At 36.1% G+C, this 26,364-nt stretch overlaps 1 protein-coding gene across 1 annotated transcript in view; it reads left to right on the top strand.

Moving 5' to 3' along the window:
- LOC142351894 (uncharacterized) overlaps window positions 1-14,012 on the top strand; it is a 37,325-nt gene extending 23,313 nt beyond the window's left edge. The window contains exons 4-5 of the mRNA XM_075404150.1: window positions 4,008-4,120; window positions 13,513-14,012. Coding sequence (XP_075260265.1) covers window positions 4,008-4,120; window positions 13,513-13,700 — 301 coding nt within the window. The 3' untranslated portion in view covers window positions 13,701-14,012. The remainder of the gene's footprint in view (window positions 1-4,007; window positions 4,121-13,512) is intronic.
- Window positions 14,013-26,364: the final 12,352 nt, after the last annotated feature.

The following is a 26,364-nucleotide window of genomic DNA, read 5'->3' on the forward strand; positions in this document are numbered from 1 at the left end:
CGCTCCAAATGACACATTAAGGTTGGGACTCCACGCTTGAAGTGCCCGCTTCACTGTCTGAACCGCTCTTTCAGCTAGTCCATTAGCTCTTGGATGATAGACGGGTGATTCTATTTTCTTAATTGCCAGTGATTCACACCACTGTTTAAGGTCACCACTTACAAATTCAGGACCATTATCAGAAACTAAAGTTTTTGGTATTCCGAATCTTGCAAAGATTTGACTAATATATATTTTAACTGTTTCTGATGTTCTATTTCCCGCGGGGAAGGCTTCTATCCAACCAGAACCCGCGTCAACAATTTTTAAGATATTGCCTTGGTCCTTAACATAACCCCAGTCCATGTGGAGCCGTTCCCAAACGTCAGCTTCTGGCCACGTAGAGACCGTTTTTTCCAGGCTAGGCCTGTTCAATGGACAATTCTTACATTTACTAACAAAATGTTGAACGTCTTGGGTAATGCCAGGCCACCATGCTATCATTCTGACTGATTCCTCAGTTGCATTCTTTCCGGGATGTGTCTCATGCGCTTTTGCCAAAACCAAGTGTCGTACTTTGGCTGGAATGAAAGGAACAACACCTCTGAAGATGATTCCATTATGTAAAGTAAGTGCATCTTTCTGTTGTTCGAATCCTTTTTCCGCTTCTGAACATTGTTTCCAATTGCAGCTTTTGATTCGTTTCATTATGTCCTGGAAGAGTCTGTTTGTTCCAAGTTCAGTTTTGATTTCTGCTTGGGTCACCAAATCACTGTGGGCGAAGTAGATGTTATTGATTGCGAAGCACACTCGATCGTTGTCCGATTCGTCTTCGCCAAAATCCATTCTGCTCAAAGCATCTGCATGGGGTATCTGCTCTCCTGGTGTGTACCTCAACTCATAGTCGAAACCCATTAGAGCTATTGCCTATCTTTTGATTCTCGCTGATGCTGTCTTCGGGATCTCCTCGTCTGGTGCAAAGAGATATTTGAGTGGTTTGTGGTCAGTCTGTAGGGTAAATCGTCTTCCAAGAAGGAATTGTTTTAGTCTTGTGACCACAAACACAATTGCCAGTACTTCCCACTCTATGTTCGAGTAGTTTTGCTCCGCTGGAGTCAATTTTCTTGATACATATATGTCTGGTTGTCCTTCTTGCGAAAGAACCCCGCCAATGGCTTTTTCAGAGGCGTCAGTAGTTACTGTTGCTTCTTTTTGTAGACTTTATGACTGTGCTAGTGGGTTAGCATATAATTCATTTTTTATGTCTTCAAAGAATTTTGTTGCATTTTGCCCCATGAGAAATTGCTATTTCTCATGTTATTTAAGGGTAGCATTTTTGTTGCAAAATCAGGAATCATTCTTCCGTAAAAATTAGCTAGCCCAACAAACATTTCTAGTTGTTTATTGTTATTTGGTGCTTTTGCATTTTTTATTTCTTCAACATGTTTGGGATCTGGTGCTATTCCCTCCTTTGAAATGGAGTATCCCAAAAAGCTAACGCTATCGACTGGTTTTGAGTTGGATTTTTTTCTCATTAATAGTAAAGTTTTTCTCACGTAGTCGACTCTTGACTGCAAGCATTCTCTTGTCGAACTGCTCCTTGGTAGTCCCATACACCAATACATCGTCTTGAAAGGTCACAACACCTTTAATTCCTTTGAGTGTTGATTCGATGCAATTCTGGAAGATTGAAGAAGAGTTTTTCAATCCCTGAGGTAGTCGGCACAACTTGAACAGTCCCTGAGATGTGTTGATTGTGCATATATTTTTAACTTCTTCGTCAAGTTCAATTTGATAGTAGGCATCTGAGAGGTCAATTTTGCCAAATTATGATGCCCCATGTAGGTTGTTGAAGATCGTCTCCATGTCCGGTATTGGGTAGTCCTCATCCATGACCTTGCCATTGATGTGCACTTTCAAGTCCACGCAAAGTCTCAGTTCTCCACTCTTCTTTCTCTGTCACACCACTGGAGATGCATTAGTGACTCCTCCTGGCTGTACCGGTTCAAGGATGCCTTGTCTGACCATTTGTTCCAGCTTCTCTGTGCCTTTGTCTTGAAGAGGTAGAGGTATTTTTCTGGCTTTGCAGAACATTGGCTGTGTTCCTGGTATCAACTTCACATGAGCTTTGTAACCCTTCGCAGCAAGTAGGTGCGTAGCTGTGATGTTGTTCACGCCGTGCTTGGGTAGAAGGTCTCTACCAAGTAGTCCAAATTCTTTATCAGACTGCACAACTGCAAGTTGTTTTTGTGTGAGCCTGCTTCCGTTCCACTCAACGTCACAAGTAAGTGATCGCAGAAGCGTTAATTGATGACCATCACATGCTTCAAGATATCTTATTTTACCATCCAACTGAGGTTTACCAAGCTCAGTCCATATTTTTGATGATATCACTGTGCTATCTGCACCTGTGTCTACCTGCATTTTTACTTTGCAGTTACTTTTTGAGATATATTCCCATGTCACAGACATGCTAAAGATTTGTTCTTTAGCATAAAACGTTCCCATCTCCGATGTTGGAGATGCTTGCTCTGAAGAATCTTTTTCTTCTTCGCAAAAGTTATTCTGTTTATTGTACTTACTTGAATTTGGTTGGGGTTTGCTTCTACAAACTTTTTAGAAGTGTCCCACCTTTTCACAAGTATTGCATTTTTTACTTAGCGCTGGACAAGGTCTACTAGAGTGTGGCTTACCTCCACATCTAGTGCACATGTTGTTTTTATTAGCCGTAATTTTTGTATTTGGTTTTCGAAAGGTCTTTTTGAAGTTGAACACAACTTCTTCTTTCACATTAAAGGGCTTATTACCTGATGAAGAACTTGCAAAAGCCATTGCTTGACTTCTCAACTGTAAGCTCTCGGTCATTTCAGTAACCGACATTGCTGGTTTTGCTTTAATACCATCTAGTAGTCTAAATTTTGCTTCAGGATCCCTCAAACCTGAGATGAACTTTATTTTTACCAACTCCTCTTCGGGGTTGGCCGCTGTTTTCAGTTTTTCGAAGTCACAATAGCGTGCTTCTTCTCTAAGACGTGCTAGGAAGTCGTCGTGTGACTCCCCTACACCTTGTATTACGGACAGAAATTTAGCCCTTTCTGCCGTTACTACTCTCTCTTTAGGAGAAATATAATTTTGAATCGCCAATCTGATGTCTTTATACGGAGTGTCTATCAAATTCCTAGGACTCATTAGGCTCCTAAGTTTAATAATTGCATCTTGCCGGCACATACTGAGGAAGAGATTGGCTACCTGTAGGTCCTGTACAGTACCATCGTTGTTGACCTTGTCCTCTTTCTTTTCTGCGCGACATTTCGCCACAAAAGGCATAATCCACGCAGTAGCTGATTCTGCATTCTGTAGATCCAAAATTTGTTTGTCTTTAGCTGGTCTGGACACCATTGTGGTGGTCGATAACACGGGTCAAAGAATTCAATAAGTTGAACTTTAAATTAAATTTTGAACTGAAAATATACAAAAATTAGCTTGTATTTATAGTGGTTATCTATGCGAAAATATACAGAGAAAATTTAGATTAGCTAAAAATATTTTACATGATTGGCATGTGAATAGACCTTAACTCCGAATCCCGGAGGTGATTTTCCCGGAGGTGAAAAAAACGTGGTTTTCACCTCCGGGATTCGAGGTGATTTTCCGAATCCCGGAGGTGAAAAACGCATCCAATAGGAAAAAAACGCGCCACAAGCGAGGTCTATAAAATGAATGAGCAAAGTGCAAAGTCTGAGCATATGTCAAAATGAACGAGGACATTGCCGCACCTTGTAGTTTGAACCAGCCAATTTCTGATCAAAGGTCATCACGGTCTAGATGGGTCTTATCAAAGGTAGGGCGTTTGGGTTGTAACGGTCTGATCATTTGAAAAAATGATGCGCCAACCCAGGTCAATGTTTTCGTTCACGTTTACAAAAACATTGATCTGGGTTGGCGCATCATTTTTCCCGTTCGGTAGCTGTGCTGTCTTATCAGAAGGCTTAAAAGAAGTTTCAAAGACTGTTTACAATTTTATTCAGGCCGAACTTCTGGTTTTTCTTCTGGCGTATTGGCTTCCCAGTAATATCAATTGGCTTGTGTGCTATGGGTGCTCTGGGATGTGTGCTTGTTTTCAGACAGAAGAGAAGAAACAGTTAGTAGAGAATTACCTAATATAACGGAATGATTCCTGATGTCAATTATAGTGGCGAATGCAAAGTAAGCCGATAGGCAAGCAAGCCGACAGAAAAGCAAGCCGAAAGTTATGTAATAGTTATGTAGTCTATCAGAAATAATACAGTGTCAGCCGTTACAATCAAAACTGCGCGTAGTATTATAGTGCATAATGTATTCCAATGCACCAAAGAAACAAAAATGCGTCAATTTTTAGACATCTAGTGGGTACGGGCCTTAGCAGACCGCTGTCCATGGCCATGCCTCTCATCCGCTGTGGGATGTAATCCTGAAATAGCGGGTCGGTTATCGCGGCGAAGCCACGGGCCCGCCAGGGACAACTTAAAATACGGGTATCCGAAAATTTTTTGGCTTACTTGACCTCATTTTCAAAATTCGGCTTGCTTGCCTATCGGCTTACTTGACCGCCACCAATTATAGTGTTTCTATCAGTTTGCATTCTCACCCGGGTCGAATGTCCTCCCTAAAATCCTCCCATTTTATTGTAAGAGTGGGGGTAATTTGTCTATGGGGGGTAAATTGATGTAAGAGTGTGGGGGTAATTTGTTCAGAGGGGGTAAAATGATGAAAGAGTTGGGCTGCAATGGGAGGACTTTTGAGGAATTACCCCCCCCGGTAAAATGGTGTAAGAGTGAGGGCTGCAATGGGATGATTTTTTAGGAAAATGCGGCCAAAATTTTTACGTCCTTTTGGGCTGCATTAGGCTTCCAAGGGGGGTAAAATGGTGTAAGAGTGAAGGGTAAAAGAGTTCGGGGGTAATTTCTCCATTATCCCCGAACCCTTACATCGTTTTACCCCCCTTGACAGACCAAAAAGATGTAAGAGTGGGGGGTTAATTTGTCTTTTGCCCCTCACTCTTACACCATTTTACCCCTCTTGGAAGCCCAAGGCAGCCCAAAAAGATGGAAGAGTTTTGAGCTGCATTTTCCCAAAACATCCTCCCATTGCAGCCCCACTCTTATGTCATTTTGGGCGGAGAAATTCAACCCAGGATGAATTAAGATATATACAGCGGAAAATAGCCACAAGAATGAGTGAATAAACTGAAAACTTTTTGTAATGGTAGATAGTTGTAATGTGGATTGCAACTGAATCTGTATTATAGGTTATTTGTTTCTACCTGTGAATTTTTATGAGCATAATGTGTCTCGCCGATTATTTTCATTACCAAAACTGTTCTTCATTTGATTTTTAACGAGGATATCAGCTTGGTCGAGGGAAATTGTCATTTTGACTGTGCTTAATTTTCGAAGATCCTGCTAGTCACAAGGCGGTAAGAAATTCGCACGACTTAAATTCTTCTAAACTATTGGTTCACGTATTATTGAAATACTGAGAAGTTGAAAGGGAAAATAAGACATTATTTTTCATAGAAAAAAAGATTTGCATCGGCCAAAATTGGTTTAGTACACCACAAACTACTTTTCCCGTTCCTTTTTAGTATAATTTTTAAAAAAAATACAGAGAGCTTGTTTGCTTCAACGTGAATAATTTATTCAATGGTGAAAAAAATGCAAATGAAAGCTATGTATGTTGCGCATTGCGAAGGTGTTTTCCGGTAAGCACAAACACCGATTACATTGATTTTGCGCTAAAAATCATCGAAAAATTTTAAAATGGAATTGAGCTTGTGATTTTATACTAACATTGAAATACTGAGAAGTTGAAACAGAAACTAAAACATTATTTCTCATAGAAAAAAAGATTTGTATGGGCCAATATTGTTTTAGTACACAAACGACTTTTCCCGTTGCTTTTTAGTATAATTTATAAAAAATACGGAGAGCTTGTTTGCTTCAACGTGAATAATTTACTCAATGGTGAAAAAAATGCAAATGAAAGCCATGTATGTTGCGCATTGCGAAAGTGTTTTCCTGTAATAAACTGAATAAACTGAATAAAGTGAATAAACTGAAAACTTTTTGTATTGGTAGATAGTTGGAATGTGGATTGCAACTGAATCTGTATTATAGGTTATTTGTTTCTACCTGGGAATTTTTATGAGCATAATATGTCTCGCCAATTATTTTCATTACCAAAACTGTTCTTCATTTGATTTTTAACGAGGATCTCAGCTTGGTCGAGGGAAAATTGTCATTTTGACTGTGCTTAATTTTCGAAGATCCTGCTAGTCACAAGGCGGTAAGAATTTTGCACGACTTAAATTCTTCTAAACTATTGGTTCACGTAACATTGAAATACTGAGAAGTTGAAACAGAAACTAAAACATTATTTCTCATAGAAAAAAAAGATTTGTATGGGCCAATATTGGTTTAGTTCACAAACGACTTTTCCCGATGCTTTTTAGTATAATTTATAAAAAATACAGAGAGCTTGTTTGCTTCAACGTGATTAATTTATTCAATGGTGAAAAAAAAATGCAAATGAAAGCCATGTATGTTGCGCATTGCGGAAGTTTTTTCCGGTAAGCACAAACACTGATTACATTGATTTTGCGCTAAAAAAACTGAAAAATTTTAAAATGTTATTGAGCTTGTGATTTTAACGAAGATCCAAAACGTATACAAAACATCATTTTATTAAAAATAAGAGACGCTTTTTGTCAATAATTTCAGTTCTGTCAAGCAGTGAAGCAAGCAAAGTTTGTTGGCACGTAATGTCACAATAGGTATAGAGCAAGGGTATAGAACACTTATCACTCTTATGAAGTTGTTTGCACACATGTATAAATGTTATGAAACTTGAAACAACATAATTATTTTATTCATACACATAAAAAGAAAAAAAAAGAAAAACATTGTTAATTCCTTTGAGTATGAACTATAAAATACAGAACATAGTTTAAAGGCAATGTAGTGTTAAGAAGTATAAATGAAACAAACGTCACATATTGTGAAAGTTTAAAATTGTATTAAATTTACAATGTGCTAAAATATCGACAAATTAAGAGAGATGAATTATAATTGAGAAAAATTTTTTTAAAAATGCTAATTCTACAATTAACATTTTCGAGAAAAGAGAATATTTTAAAAAATGCTAATCCTCCAATTAACATTTCATAGAAGAATAAAAGACACCCTAAAACTAAATCAAATTAAGATTGAACTTGAAAGATTTGAGATTAGAATTCAATTCAGAAACCGTTGGGTCTTTTAGAAACTCATTCCAGAAATGATTTTTTATTGTAGTTTTGAGAGCCCGCTTTTTAGGGATATTCCGCCTCAAGGTGAGAGGCAAATTGTTATACCAGTCGATTGCTTTTTTTGAAAAACAGTTTTGCATTATATTTGTTTTTTGGTTTGCTCCAAATGACAGCTTGTTTGTACGATCATTCATTTTAGCACTTAGGGTGGCTAACTTGAGTTCATCGAAAGCTGGTAGATCTGCTTTTAGAAGCTTTATAAAATATATAATAACCCGATATTTTATGAGGTATTCTACTGGTAAGATTTTGTGTTTAACCTTGAGATCAGTGGTCCTGTCAAATTTGCTTCTATTGAAACATGCCTTTATTCCCCAGTTCAATTGTTTATTTAGAGTAACTCGAAGTGATTTTTTAAGACCTGAGAACAGAACAATTGGGTAATGCAGATGACTTAAAACAAGAGCGTTCAGTAAAGCAGATCTAGTTTTTTCAGGAAATATATTTTTGATGGAGTAAATGACCTTTATGCCAACAGCCATTTTTCTTAGTACATTTTTTATTTCTTCATCAAAAGAAAGATTACAGTAAATATGAACTCCCAAGTATTTCACAACTTTTTTCTCGAGAACTGTACATCCGTTAACAACTATTTCTTCGATTTTGTTTCTTTTAGGGGCTCCAAAAATAATGAATTCGGTTTTGCTTTCATTTACATTTAACTCATTTTTCCTGAAAAAGAGAATGAGTTTAGCAATACTTTTTTCAAGATGTAACTTTGATTCAGAAATTGTTTTTCCACTGCAAAACATAAAAGTATCATCAGCGTACTGGATTATATTAGAATTCACATCGGTATCATCTTTCATATCATTTACATATATGTTGAAAAGCAGTGGGCCTAGCACAGTACCTTGTGGTACTCCACGGTTAAGTGCTATCCAATTTGATTCATACTTCGAGAATTTGACTTTTTGCACACGGTTTTCTAGATAAGATTTTAGAATTGTGTTTGCTTGGGCACTAAAACCTAAAAGTTTAGTTTTGTACAGAAGAGTAGGATGTGATATCGAATCAAAAGCTTTAGATAGGTCTAAAAAAGCTCCTGTGACGATGTTTTTTTTATTGAGATCATATCTGATTTTTTCAGTGCAATATAAAAGAGCATCTGTAGTTGACACTTTTCTTCTGTATCCAAACTGTGTTGTTGCAAGCAACTTATTCTTCTCTAAATAAGCTAATATTTGATCTCGAAGAAGGATTTCGAAAATTTTAGCTAGAGCTCCAGTACGCGAAATTGGTCGATAATTTATCGGATCTTCAGGATCATCTTTCTTGAAAAGAGGCAACACGTGGGCACGCTTAAGGTGGTCAGGAAAGCGTTGTTCAGTTAAGAATTGGTTAAACAAAAAACAGAGAGGTTCAGCTATGTGTTCTCTTGCATCTTTTAAAGCCCAAGCTGGAATGAGTGATGGACCCAACGGTTTTTTAACATTTAAATTGTTGAGTATATCAAATATCTCCTTGGTTGTCGTATACCTGAATATAAATTTGTTACTGTGGCGTGCCGGATTATTACAAAATTGATACTGTTCTTTTTTACCAAAATATTCACCTAATGCTGAAAATTTATAGTTGAGAAGATTGGCAATATCATTTCCATTGGTCAAAACCGTTCCAAAACTGTTTTTGAGTCTTGGTATTTCTGTCTGTGTTTTTTCACAGTTTCTGATTTCGTTGATAAAATTCCACCTTTCTCTTGCACTTTTTAAGTTTTGGAACATATCAAGCAGATGTTTTTCATTTTCTTGCTTCAAAACATTTTTGTTGTTATTATTTGATGTCTTTGCAAACTTTTTTACTGTGTTTTTTGATATCCATTTTTGATGTAGCGTTAGTTTAGGCTTGTCATGGCGTATGAAGACGGTCTTTTGTGGAGCATGCTTTTTAATTACCGTTTCCAATGACGAGCAAAAGTTTTTATACATGATTTCAGGGTTTTCTGATAAATAAAATGATCTCCAATTTATCTTTCCAACATCTAGGGAAAAAAACATTTTTAGAGTAGTTTGTTTAAATTTTTAGAGTAGTTTGTTTACATTTATCCAAATGTTTTCCCACAGAAGGTAAAATTGGTTACTATATTTCTCCTCATGCAAATCCGTTTGACAAATAAAAACATACTTTCCATCGGTAGTTGGGAGGGGTTCTATGTTAACTATAACTAGAAGCAGAGACCCGATGATGTTAAAATGCAATGAGAATCCTCACACAGTTCATTAACAGGTGCGCATATATTATTTACAAAATCAGAGCTCAATTTATACAGTTTACAGTTAATGCCTGCCTCTTATATTTTTCTTCATTCATTTCTCCTAACCTTCTCATCTTTTTTGACAAAAAAAGGATTTTCGGACATTTGTTGTTTTTTGTTGGAACCTAGCGTTTTTATTCGTTTGATCTTCCCACTAAATGGGCGAGTCAAAAAGGAAAAGAAACTGTCTCTATCAAACTGCCTCCTCTCATGGGGTTAGTTTATTGGGCAAGTTTGTTAAAATGCTCCTCACAGATTGGGTGACCGTATAAATTCTGGAGATGTCAGCATTTATATTTCAATCATTTCGTGAGGTTATTACAATTGAGTGTCATGGGCAAAAAATATCGAAGCCTAGCCTCTTGATGCACAAATTGAAACAACCGGAACAAGACGATTGAAGGCTATTGACATCCCTACAAGCTGGAAGTTTCTGCAATCTGCAGTTGCAACTACCGGAGTAGACTATAACTTTTCCTAAATATATTGTCCTAAGGAAAACGTAACTGGTTTGTTTTATACAATTTTCTGCTGGGTGAACTTAGACAAGACAAGGCGGCTCGTTAATGTGCGTTCGCACATGATGTTCCGACCCGAGCTCATCTACATTTTTTACTTAACTGTCAACCAAATGAAAAGATAACAAAAATAGATGTTTGAATTTTAAAAAGAATGCTACATTTTAAGTTAATTAAACACACTAAATTCTGCCTCGATGAAATAGCAATCATAGGTTTCATTCATGTGACATCAATAACTCATCACAATAAGTCGTATGGCAAAGAAAAATACATCAAAACCACGAAACTTTTGAGAAAACCGATAGTATCAAAATCAAAAAACTCTACAGCTTTCAACGGAAGGCATTTAATACGCTAAATTATGCCTAAATGATGTGACGACTAGGATGTTTGCCATTCAAAATTTATCAATTAGACATTACAACAAGTCATTGACAATGAAAAGAACAACAAAAACAGGCAAAATCCAAAAGTTCGGTAGAAAATTGAGAGAAGAAAGTGTCGAAGCTATTTAAACCATAAGCTTTCTTCTCTGAAAACTTTTTCAACGATCCATTGAACGTCTTCACTAAGCCAATGGGAGCTATCAATATTAGGATAATGTAATACGATTTCAAAAGGAACCAAAATTACTAAAAAAATCCAAAAATTATAAAAATTATGAAAACTCGTGCACCGAAGTCAAAAAAACCAATAGTTAGAAGACAAAACCGCTAACTGGATAAATTGTTGCTGATGTAGAAAAAAAGTGGTTCTGTCATTACCGACACTGACTTACAATCCACGAAATTAAGTTTAAGATTGATTTATGTTAAAAAAATTGTTTTTAAAGTCTTAACAGCCATTAAACTCAAAAGCTTTCATAGGAATTCAATGAATACGCTCAGCTATGCCACGATGTGAATACAAGGATGTTTATGATGCCTAGGTAATCAATAAGACATCACAATATGTCTTATGACTATGAAAAGAAACAACAAATACAGGCAAAAACCAAAATTTCTTTAGAAAAATGGGAGAAGAAAGTATTGAAGTTATTTATACCAAATTTTTTTCTCGGAAAATTTTATCTATGATCATTTGGACGTCTTCACTAAAGGAAGATGTAGCCATCAATATTAGGATGACGTGATAAGATTTCAAAAAGAACCAATAAAACGAAATGTCCAAAAAATTTTTTTTAAAATTTGAAATCTTGTGGCATTGAAGACGTATAACCAATATTTATTTGATAAAGCCGCCAATGAGATTAACTTATGTTGCAGTGGTATGAAGGTGTTCAATCCTGTTTTTACTGAGACGAACTTACAGTTCACAAAAAAAGTTTATGAGTTACTAATTTTAAAAAACTTTCGAAAATTTATTTTCAAAGTCTTAACAGCCATTAGCTGTCCACTCACAGCACTAGATAGGTTCACTTAATGCTCATTAGCAAATCTATTGCACCTTTAGTCAACAAGTTTATGCCATAGGATTATAAAGCTTTAGTAAAACCTCAAAAAATAAATCAAAATTTCATTTGAAAAAACGAAATTTGAGATACGAGTCCAAAAAAAAACATGAGCGATCCCTTCGAAACAAATTTTTTGTTCATTGGGCTTCATTTGATCGTAAAAGAGGTTTGTCATTAACGGAACTTCGATATTAAAAGTGTCTAGTAGTCTCTAGGTGACTTGAAAAAACAAAAAAATTTGCAAAATTTTCTAAAAAAAGAGCTCCCCAAACCTAATTCGAATTTTTTTTTATATATTAAACTTCCCTCTAAGACTAGGGCTAGTCTTTATTATCTCCTTTCGTCTATTAAAAACCTAAAATTGATTTACTTTTTGGCGTGAAATCTAGTTTTGAATTAAATTTTTCGTAGAAAAAACGTTAATTCGAACGAAAATTACGGTAAAAGTGAACAAAAGTGAACCAAATATCCAGTGTTCACATGAAAATTTAAACCTCGATAACTCCTCGAAAAAAACGAAATTAAAAACAAATCTTTTTTAATTTCGAATTCTACGCTGGACGAGCTTTTTAATGATACCACGTACATTTCTCTACGATGAATATATCGGTCGGCCAAAATTCACGGAACAAAAAAAAACCCATTTGAGTATATAGTTCCTCCCCCCAACAAGTGGGGTCGGAACAAAGAAACGGAGTAGAATAATAGAATGCATTTGGTTGCGGCTAGCACCGGGGGAGGGTCGAGTGGAATCGGGGGGTCTCATAGGAGGTTGGTCTCGAGCTTCGGTGATTTGTAAAATCAGAGATTAATAAAGCTCTAAAACTCTGCTCAGCAATATAATGGCCTCTAGAATTTACCAATTTATCCCGTTTTCGAGGAAGAAATGTCAAATAGGCAGACAAACAAACAATTAAATTGAAAACCGACAGTACGAAAAATCACATAAAAAGGACCACGTGCAATAATGAAACCCGTACTGAGCCCCCAGAACCTATCACGTCTATTTCAGAGATTTTCCAGAGGCCAATTGTTGGCAGAGAGATGCCAAGACTCGGGTAGCGTATCCAAGACTTGGGACCTCGCTGGGCAGAGAGAGATGTCAAGACTTGGGTTTTTCTGGGCACAACAGAACCGAAATCTTGCGTTTCTCTGAGCTAAGATTGACATCATGAAGATCCGATACTTTTCATTTAATGAGGGCAACTTTCTGACAAATTTGACACTCAATTACACGTTTTCAGTAAAAAAATCGTTTGCAGTGAAAGTTCGTGAATTTCACTCCCAAGACTTGGGGCCTTGTATTTGACCTGATCAGACTCTGAATTTCCTTCTCTGATTTTTTTCTGAATCAGGCCTGATCGTCTCTGTAGGTATGGTACGGGAATCAATGCAAACTTTGTTTGAGAGAAGTTAAAAATGGGAAACTGATTTTTGCTCATCTTCTGTAGCTATGGCTGGACATAGCAGTGACGAGCTGCTAAATTGTTCGATGTTGCTCGCGAGCTTCATTTTTTACGCAATCGGATATCTTTGGAGGATTCTATACAAATGAAGATTATTATAAAGGTAATCGAGTTCTAGAGAAATAAAAAATTACGGTCATTTCCTTTCCAATACGTTTCCCATTATAAATGATATTTTCTGGTAATTTTCTCGACAACAATCCCTCTTTTTGCGGGAGGAATGGAATATAGTAGTAACTATTGCTCTGCATAATTTCTCGGAACAACTTGACTGAACTCCCAGTAATATCCAGCCAGTATTTAACGTCAAACGACGCGCTTGGCTCTGCGTGTTCTTTTATGATATGGAATAATTTCGAATCAATTATCGTTATTTCATGAACACATTAAATGGCTTGCAAATAGTTCCGAGAAAATAAAAGGATCCAAATAATTATATATAAAATCATTAATCAGAGGACCGAAACGGCAAAAAAACATTTTTTTTATTTTAGGGCAAAGAGCTGAGGGTATGCAGGTTCCACCAGCTGTGAACTACAGTGTGGCTACTGCAATTACCCCGATGCCCCCTGCGTACAACCCAGCTATGCAGGTCCAGTACCCTGGACAGATCGCAATCTATCCCCCCACTGTTACTCAGGTCAACCCTGGATACGTTCAAGATTATGGTGTCGCCCGATGAGAAGAATTACGAAAATCGTTACATGGAAAAGTTATTTTTTATTTTAAGAACAGAGTCTGAAAAATATTTTTATTTTTCCCTTTTTATATTTTCCCTTAACTCTTGAAAAGAGTACTTACTCCTTTCTATTATTTTGCTGTACCTAATATTTATTCAAAGAAACATCGAAATATTTCTTCAGTCTAGTTACATTACATTTATTTTATAGTGCAATATAATTAATTGTAATTAATGATTCAAGAAGACGCAAACAAAATGCAACAAAAATTTTGTGGTGAAATTGTTTATATTCACTCCGCATTTCTTACATTACGTTTCGTCTAAACATCGATCCTAGAAATTGATATCAAAGTACGATAATTTTTTCTTCAGCGTAAATCGTATCTTGTCGATTCTGAAAAAAAATTTAATTATGAGTTTCACTCAGCGGACGTTTCAGCGGAATTCTTGTAAAATGAAAATCTTGCTTCATCTAATTATTTTTTTGTTCCTAATTCATTTTCCACTTTTCAATACTAGTTAGCAAAGTTATGGTAGCAGAAAGCTATGTAACACGTAGTCTCTGGTCATAAAACTTGGATTCCGCGAGACGTGAAGAAACATGTATCAAATTCGGAAATTATCGTTTTTTCCGCAATTTAGTAGAAACAGTAAAAGAGTCTTATACAAAACATTTTTTTTCAAGAATTTTGTTTTGCAAAATGTAAGGAATGGGTGGAATAAATTACAAAACAACACAATAAAAATTGCATCCAAAAACCCCTCATATTTGTCGGAAAAATAATTAAAAAACTCTAAGGTTTCTCCAAAAATAACTGCAAAGTGACACCACCGATCGGAATAGGTTCTCAAAAATGTGCCTTAAAGTAATTGAGAAGCTTTTCTCATTTTTTTCAAACAGCTGTTTTTCATAGATTAAACTTACACAGAGCTCGAATGTCCGCATATATATTTTGAATGGTCAATTTTTGGATTTAGTTTTGAGCCATATATTTTAATCACAATAAATAGACGAATCACTTTGCATTTTGGATTCGTTAATATACCAAAAAAATTAACCTGAGAGAGTTTAACCTCCCAGACATTAAATACACTTTCGGATTGCATTTGTTGCACAGATTCCAGTCATATTCCTGCTGCTTCAAGAGATTAGCTGCTTCTTATTTTGAAGCACGAGCCCTGTAATTCTCCCAAAGAGACGTTTACTTGATTCATAGAACTCAATAGATCGACTCAAAGTTGAAATAAAATCTGTCTCATGGTAACATAAATTTTGTGATTCTGTCTTCCCACAACTGCCTTTAAGTGTAAACCCCAGTGATTCTGGAATTTTTATCGTGTGAGATCTGATAAGATGCTGATTAAAATCTATATCGTGTAAGATATTATCTGGTCTTACACGATAAAAATTCTGCCCTACGTGAAGCTTAATCGTGTAAGATCTGATAAGATACTTATCAGATCTTATAAGATAATAATTCAATTTTACTGAATTGTTATCTTATAATATCTGATAAGAATCTTATTAGATTTTGTAAGATAATAATTCAATTTTGCCGAATTGTTATCTTATAAGGACTGATAAGTATCTTATCAGATCTTACACGATAAAAATTTATCTGAGGCTAAAATTTTATCGTGTAAGATCTGATAGGACATATTTTAATCATATCGATATAACCGTATAACGTAGTCAAATTCTTATGAAAGTAGAAAATATTCGGTCAACTAACGAGTTTTGAAACAAAAAATGTTTGCTGATTCAAATTTGACTGCAGTTTTATTCTGAGTCCTAAATAGGTACTATGGCTAAACTTAGCAGTCCAAGATAGTTCGTGTTCGAAGAAATTTTTACAGTCTAGTTTGATAATTACTGCCTCAGAAAAAGCCCCTAACACTCGAAAAAAATTTTTCATATCTTGTAAGGCTCAAAAGACAATATATAAGATAGATTTCTCTTTGTTGCTCTGACACTTAACTTTTGGAAGATGTAGCTTTCTGGCTACTGCTTGAAAACAACCCCGACATGTCTTCAATTTGAAGAACATGTCATAATTTAAGAATTTTTATCGTATAAGATCTGCTAAAAATCTTATCAAAAAGATGAGCCATAGCTTTCCGAATGTTTATCTTGCAAGATCTTATAAGATTCATATAAGATCTTACACAATAAACAATTATTGTCAGGCAGAAGTTTTACCGTGTAAGATCTTATAAGGCAGAATTTTTATCTTGTAATATCTGACAAAAGTAAACTTTTATCGCATAGGATCTTATCAGACCTGATAAAAATTTTTTATCGTGTAAGACCTGATAAAACGTATTACAAAGACTTAGTCAGGCGATGCATAATCTTATAAGTACTTATAAGACAATTTTGTAGGAAATTGGTAAGATCTTAAAAGATAAAAGTTCTCAAATGTCTGGGGAATACAATTTTTCATGTATTGAATCTTTTTTGGACTTTGACAAAACGAGCTATAGATAATTCATCAGCTGAAGCTGCAGGTTGGCTCAAGCTACAATAAAACATAAACCGGCTAACGCCGTACAACTTGCTCCTGACGACAGGTGAGCTGTTGATTATTGTTGTAGCTAGCTCAGGAACAGGGCGACTATGGGTGAAGGGACTCTGAGGGACAAAAACTGAGGAGCCAAGAGGCATTCAATTGCTACGTAAACTATGAATATCCCGAAAGCTTCACCGAGCAGCTTTGTTAAACGCACACATAAGTCTTGCTGAAACTCGGACTCCCACTGTTTTGGAGTTTTACGAGTTTGTGAGGACAAAAACAAACTCAAATCTCTCAACTGCCCAGGTCGAGGTTATCGTTTGTGCTCGTTTATGACGCAGACCGTTTTTGAACGCACACAGGGGGTATGGTGCGTTCAAACATACACAGGCGAGGAATTTTTTTGAACGAGCAACATAAACGCACCAAGTACTTACGGTCGAGCCAAAGTCTGCCCCATAGACGAGCCAAAAACTGCCCCATAGACGCACCAACTCTGCAACATAGACGAGCCAAAAACTGTCCCATAGACGCACCACTTCTGCAACATAGACGAGCCACCTTCAGCCCACAGACGAGCTAGAAACTTTATCATAGGCGAGCTAACGTCTGCACCATACACTTTTTTACATCTTTTTTATAAAGTACTGTCGGAAAATTATCTCAAGTTGATTGAAAAAATCAACTTTTTGAGATTTTCCAGTATGTTCTGGGTGTGTTCCCCTCCTCCTTTTCTCAACCGGGCTGGGGACCGGCTACGGCGGAGTTACAAACAAACAACTATAGGAGAATTGAGCAGAGCACTAGCTAAAAAAACTAGGCTCGAAAAGCTCTCTCCAAAACAGAAACACTAAACAGACAGAATTCTCCTTAAAATTCTAGCCAAGGGTTTAAAACAAAAACAGTCCAGCAAGATTTTTGCACGAAGAATACACACACGCGCTTACTATAATCGCTCCGAACTTTGTTCGAGATAAACTTAAAATGTCAATTTCGGACAAAAAAATAATTTTTTGTTTGCAGCTGAAAAATTGATCCTATATCTTTGTGATTGTGAGCAGTAAGAAGCCAGTACTCCGAGACACACTTTCTGCACGTTTACACAAACGTGATCGACAATTGCGCGCGAATGAAGAGATCCTGGCAGATGTTCATTATATGTTAGTATTGCTATTATCTAAAGGACTTACCATAATCCCATTTTGACGAAAGTAGACAGGTTCGATTCCTTCTTTGTTTATAAGGTATAAGGGTTATTTAATCAAAATTCGCCGAAGAAATTTCTTGTCCACTTTTTTTGTATCCCAACGGGGATAATAAGAAACAAAACGACCGTTTTTTGTGACGGAAATTGGAGTTCTTTTTTTGGTGAAAAGAAAACAGTAAAAAAGAAATTCAATTTTTAAAGTCAAGTATGAACAATTAAAAAACTGTTAGGAACAAACACCTCAAAAAATCTAAAGACAAAACATTCTATTTTAAGTCACTGCTTAGTCTTTTAGATGGAACCTTTCAACACTGCTTATCCGTCATCATCTTGGAAGTGTCCGGATGTTTCATGTTAGGTACTTCTTCAGACTCCCAGCAGGGTTTGAGTTTGGCAGCAACCCTTACTAGAGCTGGTACTGTCACAATAAGCTCCTGCGCGTAGCGGTCACAGGTTTTTAATTCTGATCGTCGATACTTCTTGGGACCACACACTGCGAAGTTGTGCAGTTTCCTCAAAAATGAGCGTCTGCTGGGTAAGCGTCGCTTCTTTGCATGCGGCTCTTCCTGTCCAACGAAATCCATACGTGTACATAATGAGAACGTTTTGTCCCTGAGATCGTCATCAAAATCTTTTATTTTGTCGAAATTTTTTTTCAATTTAAAAAAAGTTCCAGAAGTCAGGATCAGGTAGAAAACAGGAAGATTCTTCAATCCCACTATACAGTTGTTCAGTTAAGTTTTCGATTGTTTCACATTCATTCATCTCAATGTAGGACGTCAGAGTTCAATCTAATTGGCAGTTATCGTTTGTGATCAATTTTGTATTGACCATAAGCAAGTAAGCGAACACATTACATTGGTAGGAACGTTTCATTTCAAAAGTTTTTAAGGCTTTTTTACTTCTCTATTACTTTTCACCCTCAATTTCCACTTCTCTTCTAGTATATTTTACACTCTATTATGTGAAGACTGTGTTTATCAATAGTTCAAGATGTTTTTAGATTTCTCAAAGGCGAATTAGATTTCAGCACATCTCTGAACTTAGCACTATGTTGTATCTTCTTCGCAAGTTTGCTCTCACGGTTCGCACGCAGCTGGACTGTTAGCAAACTTTCTTGAGTTTGTTTTTTGTCTTCAGAAAAAAGTGTCATTCACAATGTCATCGTTCAGGTCATTTGATAACCTTAGTGGCACCTTTTTGTTGACGTTACTATGCAAATAGTGACTTAAGGCTAAACCCGCAAATCAATTATAAGCTTCTGCTGCACAAAATTTTTGTATATTTATTCTGTTTCAATTTCAAAAGTAAGAAAATCGTGCCACACAGACAATCTTTTGTTTCTAATTGAACCTGTACATATGTATTATGACAGATCTAGGATAGCGGCACCCAGATAGGTTGGCTTTTTTCAACTTGATCTCTTAAAAGATAAGAGTGATCCCGACAAGATTATCTTGAAAATTGGTGACCTTCCAAAAATTGTGTTTGTTGCAAGAGGAATAAATGGTTTTCCTACCAGTGCCATTCATTTCTACTGGATAGCTTGCTGACACAGCACTAATTTTTCTTATATGCCAAAAAGCTTTAATATGGCCAGGCGTTGATTTAAACATTTTATCCCATATTGTATTGGCTGTACTAAAAAAATGGCAAGGATCTAAGCCAAATACTTGTTCATACAGTTTCCTGTGCTTTCCAAATACATCAACGAGAAGAATGACATTAATTTTCAGATTCAAATTCGATGAAAATTGAAGTTTACACATCCAAGCAAAATTTAGACACTATTAGTATACCGAAAATACTCCACCGAATTACCGATTCGTCTGGAAAAATAATTTTGTAATTCGATGTCAAAACAAGAAGATAGGTTACTCTTGAGTTTCTCTTAAACTATGGAGAAACAGGTCAGGGAAAAACCCTTTCCTCTGCAGACTATAAGCATAATTTGGAATAATTCTAAAAACTGAATGTAGTCCTTCGTTTAAAGTGTTGTCACCACTAATTCAAGTCTCCTCAATAAAACAACAAAAGCTGGGCAATAAACACAAATTATCATACAGTAGCCTGTCGTCATCTGTTTTACCAACAGCATGAAATACGTTTACTCATAATAGGTGTTGACCGTCGTATTAACTAGTGTTGAGGAAAAAATTGACGTAAAGGTCTGCGTAGGAAACTAGAAACTTATAGTGAAACGAGCATGTTGGAGACTTTTTTCTTAAAGTTTCTTTGACACATGAAGCATCTCGTATTCTGATTTATTTGCGCTTTTCATCAGAAAAAGAGACATCCGTTTAGGTGTCTTTCTCTGTTTTGCTCGGAGAGCTGTTTCGCGTTTTACCAACCAACCAAAAGGAACACGCGGATTGATTTTTCTATTTCAAAACTGAATTAGTCACATTGAACATGTTTGTCAGCGTAATTAGCAAATCTTTTTAACGTTATTAAGAAAAAACACGTAAAATATTTTGAGTCAGTTTCTGAACTAATTTTTTAAATCTATCGTCGGCATCGTAATATTAACAGCCTTATGATCACCAAATGAATTACTTTTTTCCTGTGACATGTTGTTTTGAATCACGTGTAGTCATCTGATAAAAAATTGCAACTTTAAACGGAGGACATGAGTGCGTAAAATGTTTTTATAACCCAAAAATGACAAAAAATCCATCCAACAGTGCCAACAGTGAAATATGTTTCTGTGCATTCATTTTAGACAAGAAAAAAGAAAAAAATTATATTTCTTGAGACCAAAAACGATAATTGTTTTGCTTTTCATACCTTGGAATGTGTGTCACAAACACCAAGAAAACAATTTTCTTGTTTTTGTGATACAACCCAGCAACCACTTATTTTGCGAAATAGTTGTTGTCATTGTTTCAAATAATCAACAAGAAGACGTTGCCAACTCAGGCAGCTGGCTTAGCGATGTAGCTGCTTCCTCTTTTGGGCGTGAGTTGGTCAATTTTCTGATCGGTCCCGCCTCCACAGACTGCAAAATTTTAACTGAGATGTTCATTTATCAATCAACTCAAAGATATCATCTTTAATTTCTGTTGTAACCACCTTATTCCTCATGTTTGAATGTCAACTGAATTTGGCGTCATCCGCAGGCTTTACGATTTCCGGAAACGAGTAACTGTATGTTCAAAAAGCTACATTCAACCAATTAGCTCTTACAAAGATTTTCAGGTCTTTCAGATGCTCCGTATAAAAGGTAACCGCATCCGATTTGTTTTCCGCTCTCATTGAATGACAGTATCCATATCTTGAAAACTTGAAAACAAAATGATTGCTTAGACCCCTTTTGCCAAATGTTTTTTTTCAAATTTTGCCAAATATACAAGGATATGTCCGTGAAACTCACATCAATGTTTTTGACATAATTACATTCTGCCGTAAATCATAGCACAAGACTAGCAATTCGTGTACGTCTCACATCCATAAACTGTTCTCAAGTGAAAATTTCCACTCCTATTTGGCTTACATAATTTCCAACCTGTTCAAATATTTCTCTGTTGCATTTTTATCAAAGTTTTAGCAGTTTCTGTTTCCTGACGCAATTCTTCCGGCAATGGTCACAGTAGTTTTTTTTTCGTCTAAAAGGAAAGTTGTACTCGATCAGACAAATTCTTCGCTCAAAATTTTTATCAAAAGTATTTATACAACTAAGCGTTTTTCAATTTGATTTTCAAATCAGCGGATAAGAATTTTCGGGTCTTTCCCATTATAGCCCCCCCCCCCCAGAAAATTATAGCCCCCCCCTCCAAAAAAAATTTAAGTTATAGCATACATTTATATTCATCATTTATGCTTACAATTGTTGGTTACAAGTTTTTGTTTTGTTGCAGTATCGAATGCTATTGTTTCCCATTTATGTTTGCAGGTTTCTACAATTTTCATTAAGTTCAAAGGAGCCATTTCGTATTATCTCTGTAGCAGCTGAAATGCGGTTATGAGAAGTCAACTAATATCAATTATAATTGGCAAGCCCATGTCATCATCCGGCGGCTCGCCTATAATGATTTCTGATTTTGTGTTAAAGAAGTGGTTATTAATTTCAGTGGCTCGCCTACATCGATTTCCGATTTTGTGTTAAAGAGGTGGTTATGAATTTTCATCTGGGGGTGCTATAGGTTACATGCCCACTAAGCTGGGGGGGGGGGGGGGGCTATAATGGGAAAGACCCGAATTTTCAATCTTTAAATTAGCTGAGAAATACTACTTTGCTAAATTTATGAAACAATATAGTGTCTCTATGTCCCATTTACCAAATCAAATTTTTGCAATAAATTCAATTTCAAAAATGCTGTTATTCTGTTGCTGTAAAAAATTCTCGCAGAGCTCAGAAATTTTTTCTTGTTTCGTGAGAAATTTTTTGAATACTCATTTAACAAATATCTAATCACACTCGTCTGTTTTTTGAGAAACAATTGAGCGTGCATTTTATGTTTAGAACATTTTTTTTTTAAATTGGGATTAAACGGAATAAAAAATACAACAAATTTTAAACGATTCAGAAGGTTGTACTGAGGGAATGAAAGTTATGCTGTATCTTTTATCCACATTTCAGCCCCCCGAACCATGATGTTTTTGTTCGTGCGCAGTACAAACTTATTTCATTTTTTAAATATTCCTTTTTAAACAAAAACTTCTGAAATGTGGTAATAATTTTTCTTAGAAATACAATATTTGACAATCATTTCTACTGTAAACTAGAAACGGCTACCTTTCAAATAACCCATTTTATGTGAAGATACAAGAGGAATGTTGTTTTGGCTATTGGGACCTTTATTTTTTTCGGAAAATCATTTCTTTTTTGTTTCGGAAATAATTTTGTAGTCTAATAGTGAAGAATAAAGTCTCATTTACTGCTGTCCGACAGTTTTGAAAATTTATTTATTTCCTTTAATCGACCACTCTTCTTACGGTTAGCATTTTTTAGATATCAGATGGTTAAAATAACAACAGTGGTTTAATAATTGTTTGTGTTTTTTCACCAAATTTTAGAGATCACAAGTTTGCGTTTTTCACCTCAAGAATCGAAAAATTTCAAAGTTTAATGACCGATAGCAGAAAAATCGATTAAAATCAATGAAGTTTCAAACTATTTTTGTGTTAATTTTTACTTTTGAAGCAATTTAATAATCTCTTCTCAACACCACGAGAGCAAACTGATTTACCATTGAATTTTTTTTTCGTATCCTTTGTTAATTTTCAGTGAAAAACAATTTTTGATGACGAAACCTTTTACCGCGAATCGTATATTAAGAGGAACTACATGCTTTAAAAGACAATTTGATGTATTTTGAAGTTATTTTTTGTTATTTTTCACTTATTAAAAGCTTTTACTGATAAAGTTTCAAGGGAATTGAATTTTCAAAGGAAAAATAATGTATAATTGACCTTTGTTGGCTCGTATATATACTTCATTTGAGCAAAATTTGCCTTTTTCAATGATTTTTTTTGTTAGTTTTTGCTATTGAAACAATATTATTTAAGAAACAACTCTCAGGGTTGTGCCCATCAAGATCAAATAGTTGGTGTACAATTGACCTTTGACGACTCATATGAACTCTATATGAGCAAAATAGAAGTTTAGTAAGATTCTGAACTTTATTAGGCAGCCTAGATTGGGAACTAGCGCCCAGATCTCACAATTCGAAAGGTTTTTGCTAGGTGAATCGATCTTGTTTTTCACCCCGTTTACTTGCTCTCTTCGGCTAAAACAAACAGTTAGTGCAACTTTTCAATTAACAAAACACATAGATAAAAAATCAAACAAAGTAATAGTAATTATAAATCTAAATAAGCAACAATCCAACAACTGCTATACAACTGTAACAACAATTCTACAGCACTAACTAACATACACTTAAGAACTACTCAGAGTACTGACTAGTAATGCTTAAGCACAAATCAACACAAAATCCCGCGAAACGATAAACTACGGCTCGATTATATACCCGGGATAAACGCCGTAATTCGAAAACTCTCAGAGCAATTGCTCCACTACTAACTAGTCACCTAGCGCTTTGAATCACGCTAGAACGCTAACTGAGCTAGCCGCTCGAACTAACAGTCAAAACTCTGCCAAATAACTATCACTCTACAACAGCGACTATTCAGAGCTTCTCGCTCAATCGCTCCGGCAAAGTTAAACGCGACGACACCTAATCTCGATTAACTGGAGCCTCTTGCTCTAAAATATCGGCAAACTATGCCAAACAATCGATAATTAAATCGTTCCCGATTTGCCACTTCTGCGCTGCGCTTATAGTGTAAGCCGCTTTTATACTAAACTGAGCAAACAATTTGTTAGCTTAAAAAAACAGCCGTCATTATGACATAAGTATTCAGCTCTCTACAATGCCATTGGCCACTTTGTTTACATTCCGTAATATCAATGCCGCAATATGGTTATGTGTTAAATACCAAACGCACTTATTGAGGTCAGTCAAGATGGCCGCCAAAAACATACAAGTCACGACACCTATACAAGTTCCGAGATTTTCTGGGATTACGGGCAGTTTGTTTACATAGGGGAATTCCGGGGCTGGGGACTGAGTATTGGTTAGGCAGTTGCAGGCTTACGGCCTAGTCACAAGGTACACACATAATTGCAAAAATAACCAAAATGGCCGACAACTCAACTTATACTTTTTTACCTACTAAATATGTGTTTCCGGGTTTTTTGTTTACATAAGGTGGTTTAGGGGTTACGGTTCGTTTTCCACCAAATCAGGCGTAGGCTCAGGGCTTTATTGCACTCTCTAATATGAATAGCGTTCATTAAACTCAAAAATTGCGAATTTCGGATTCTACCCCAAAAATTATCACTTTTCCCCACATAAGTGTTAATAGCTCCGTACTGGGTAAAACTGGCACTACCAATACTGGTATGTAAATAGCTTAGGCGTTCCCTAGGGTTATGGTGACCCCAGCTTGGTTCAGCCATCTCGGCTTCAAAAAATCGGGGTGGTGTACAGAACTTCGGTCCCAACTTGTAAACATTTTCAGATTCGGCCAAAATTACGAATTTTGTAAAACTATAGATTCTTTCAGTTATAATGGACGTCAGTGAGTATAACAAGATATTGCACTACAAAAATCTCTCTGCGACATCCTCAAAGCTTCTTACTAGCAAAGAACGCCATTTCCGGACGAAGCTTCGACTATTCACTATCCGGGACGAAAAACTTTACAAAAATGGGAAACAAGTGCTTCACAGAGAAGACGCATACTCTACGCTACCTAAGGTGCATCAAGACAAAGGTCACCCTAACCGCGTGCAACTTGAGCGTTTGGCTCGTGGCAGGTACCACGTCGAAAGATTACGTCCGTTTTGACAGCGAATTGTGACACAGTGCGAAAAGTGCCAACTTCGTATCGAGGTTCGTAAGAGTGGACCTACAGTTCACATTAATCGGCTCCGAGTAGCGCGAATATGTAAGCAAATAGGAATCCCAATGGATACAACTATACCACTTTCCCGAGTGTTGCAAAAGTAAGTAACACGATCATTGAAAATATCCAATTAACATTACATGTGTAATCACTTAGCTACATTTCTTTCAGTTCGGATTCTCTCGATGTCACTCAGTTTCAGGTAAGAACCTTACGTACGAGTCATTACACTCACAATTGTGTATGTTCAGTTTTGTCGGTCGTACTTACTGGGGGTCTCGATTCCGATGGGGTCATCGAAGATTGGGTGAAACGTTTGCGACAAACAGGATCGAATCGTCACGTATTTGATCTTCCCATTTGGAGTACATTCTAGTAACTCGACCAAAGATGTTACCAAGCTCACTTCGACCGACCTACGAATGATTGCCCGAGCGCTCGCAACCAATTTATATATATCTATGTCAGTTCACCAGGACAGCCAGAAGGTCACTGGGAAAGTTATGCGGGCACGCACGCTGGCTCATCGGCTCCCGCTATTTTTCTTGCGCTCTCGGTAAATGACGAAGGATTTAGTCACGTTAATCTCGTACGGAAAGTGGAGCCAAAACTACAATAAATTAATTTAAAAAACCGGACTATATACATATATAAAACAACGACAACGATGATGAAAATAGATATAATGATGATGACGATGATGATGAAGCTAGATATAAGTTTAGTTTTAGTTTCTCCTGGCCTGCTCCCTCTCCATCATTTCCCTTATCATCTCCTTCTTCGTCTCCGTCCCAGTTTCTACTTCATCACTCCTGGCAGCAAATAGCTGTTGCCCACGGGCTATTTGCTCCATGCTTACTAGTACCAACCGCTCCCTATCCAATTCTTTAATCCGCATCTTCAATTCCTTATCCGCCAACTTCTTCTCTTTACTAGTCACTACCACCCTCATAATTTTCGTCCCACGTCTAATACGCTTATTCATATTTCAATAGCAATTCAACTCGATGACAATATTGCAAATCAGATTATGGTTGGGTTTTGGTGGTTGGTAAATAAACTCATCAAATTTGCCGTTATTGTTGGTTCATCAACAACTCCGTCAGCTTTTATGCCTACGGTCACTTTTTTACGGTAAAATCAATTTTACCCTTTTTATACATTTTATGAGTTAAATTTTATCTATCAAACAACTTACTGAAAAATTTTCGTCGGGACTTGAACCATATCAGATAAAAAATAATCTGCAATTGACCTTTGAAGACCCATATAATCTTTATGAGAAGACGTTGATACATTTTAAATTATTTTTGTGTTATTTTCACTAATGAAACAACTTTTGTTTAGAAATTCTTCTTTGGGAATTGCACATTAAGAGGTAAAAATTGCTATATAATTACCCTTCGATGACTCAAGTATATTATATATAAGCAAAACTGAATTCTTGTTGAGTTACTATTATGAAAAAATCTCTAAACTAAGAATTTTGTCTCTGGGACTTAATCTTGAGATACAAAATGATATACAAAAG

This window comes from Convolutriloba macropyga, chromosome 13 (genome assembly GCF_964194025.1).
Source record: "Convolutriloba macropyga chromosome 13, txConMacr16.3, whole genome shotgun sequence".
Lineage (NCBI taxonomy): Eukaryota > Metazoa > Xenacoelomorpha > Acoela > Convolutidae > Convolutriloba > Convolutriloba macropyga.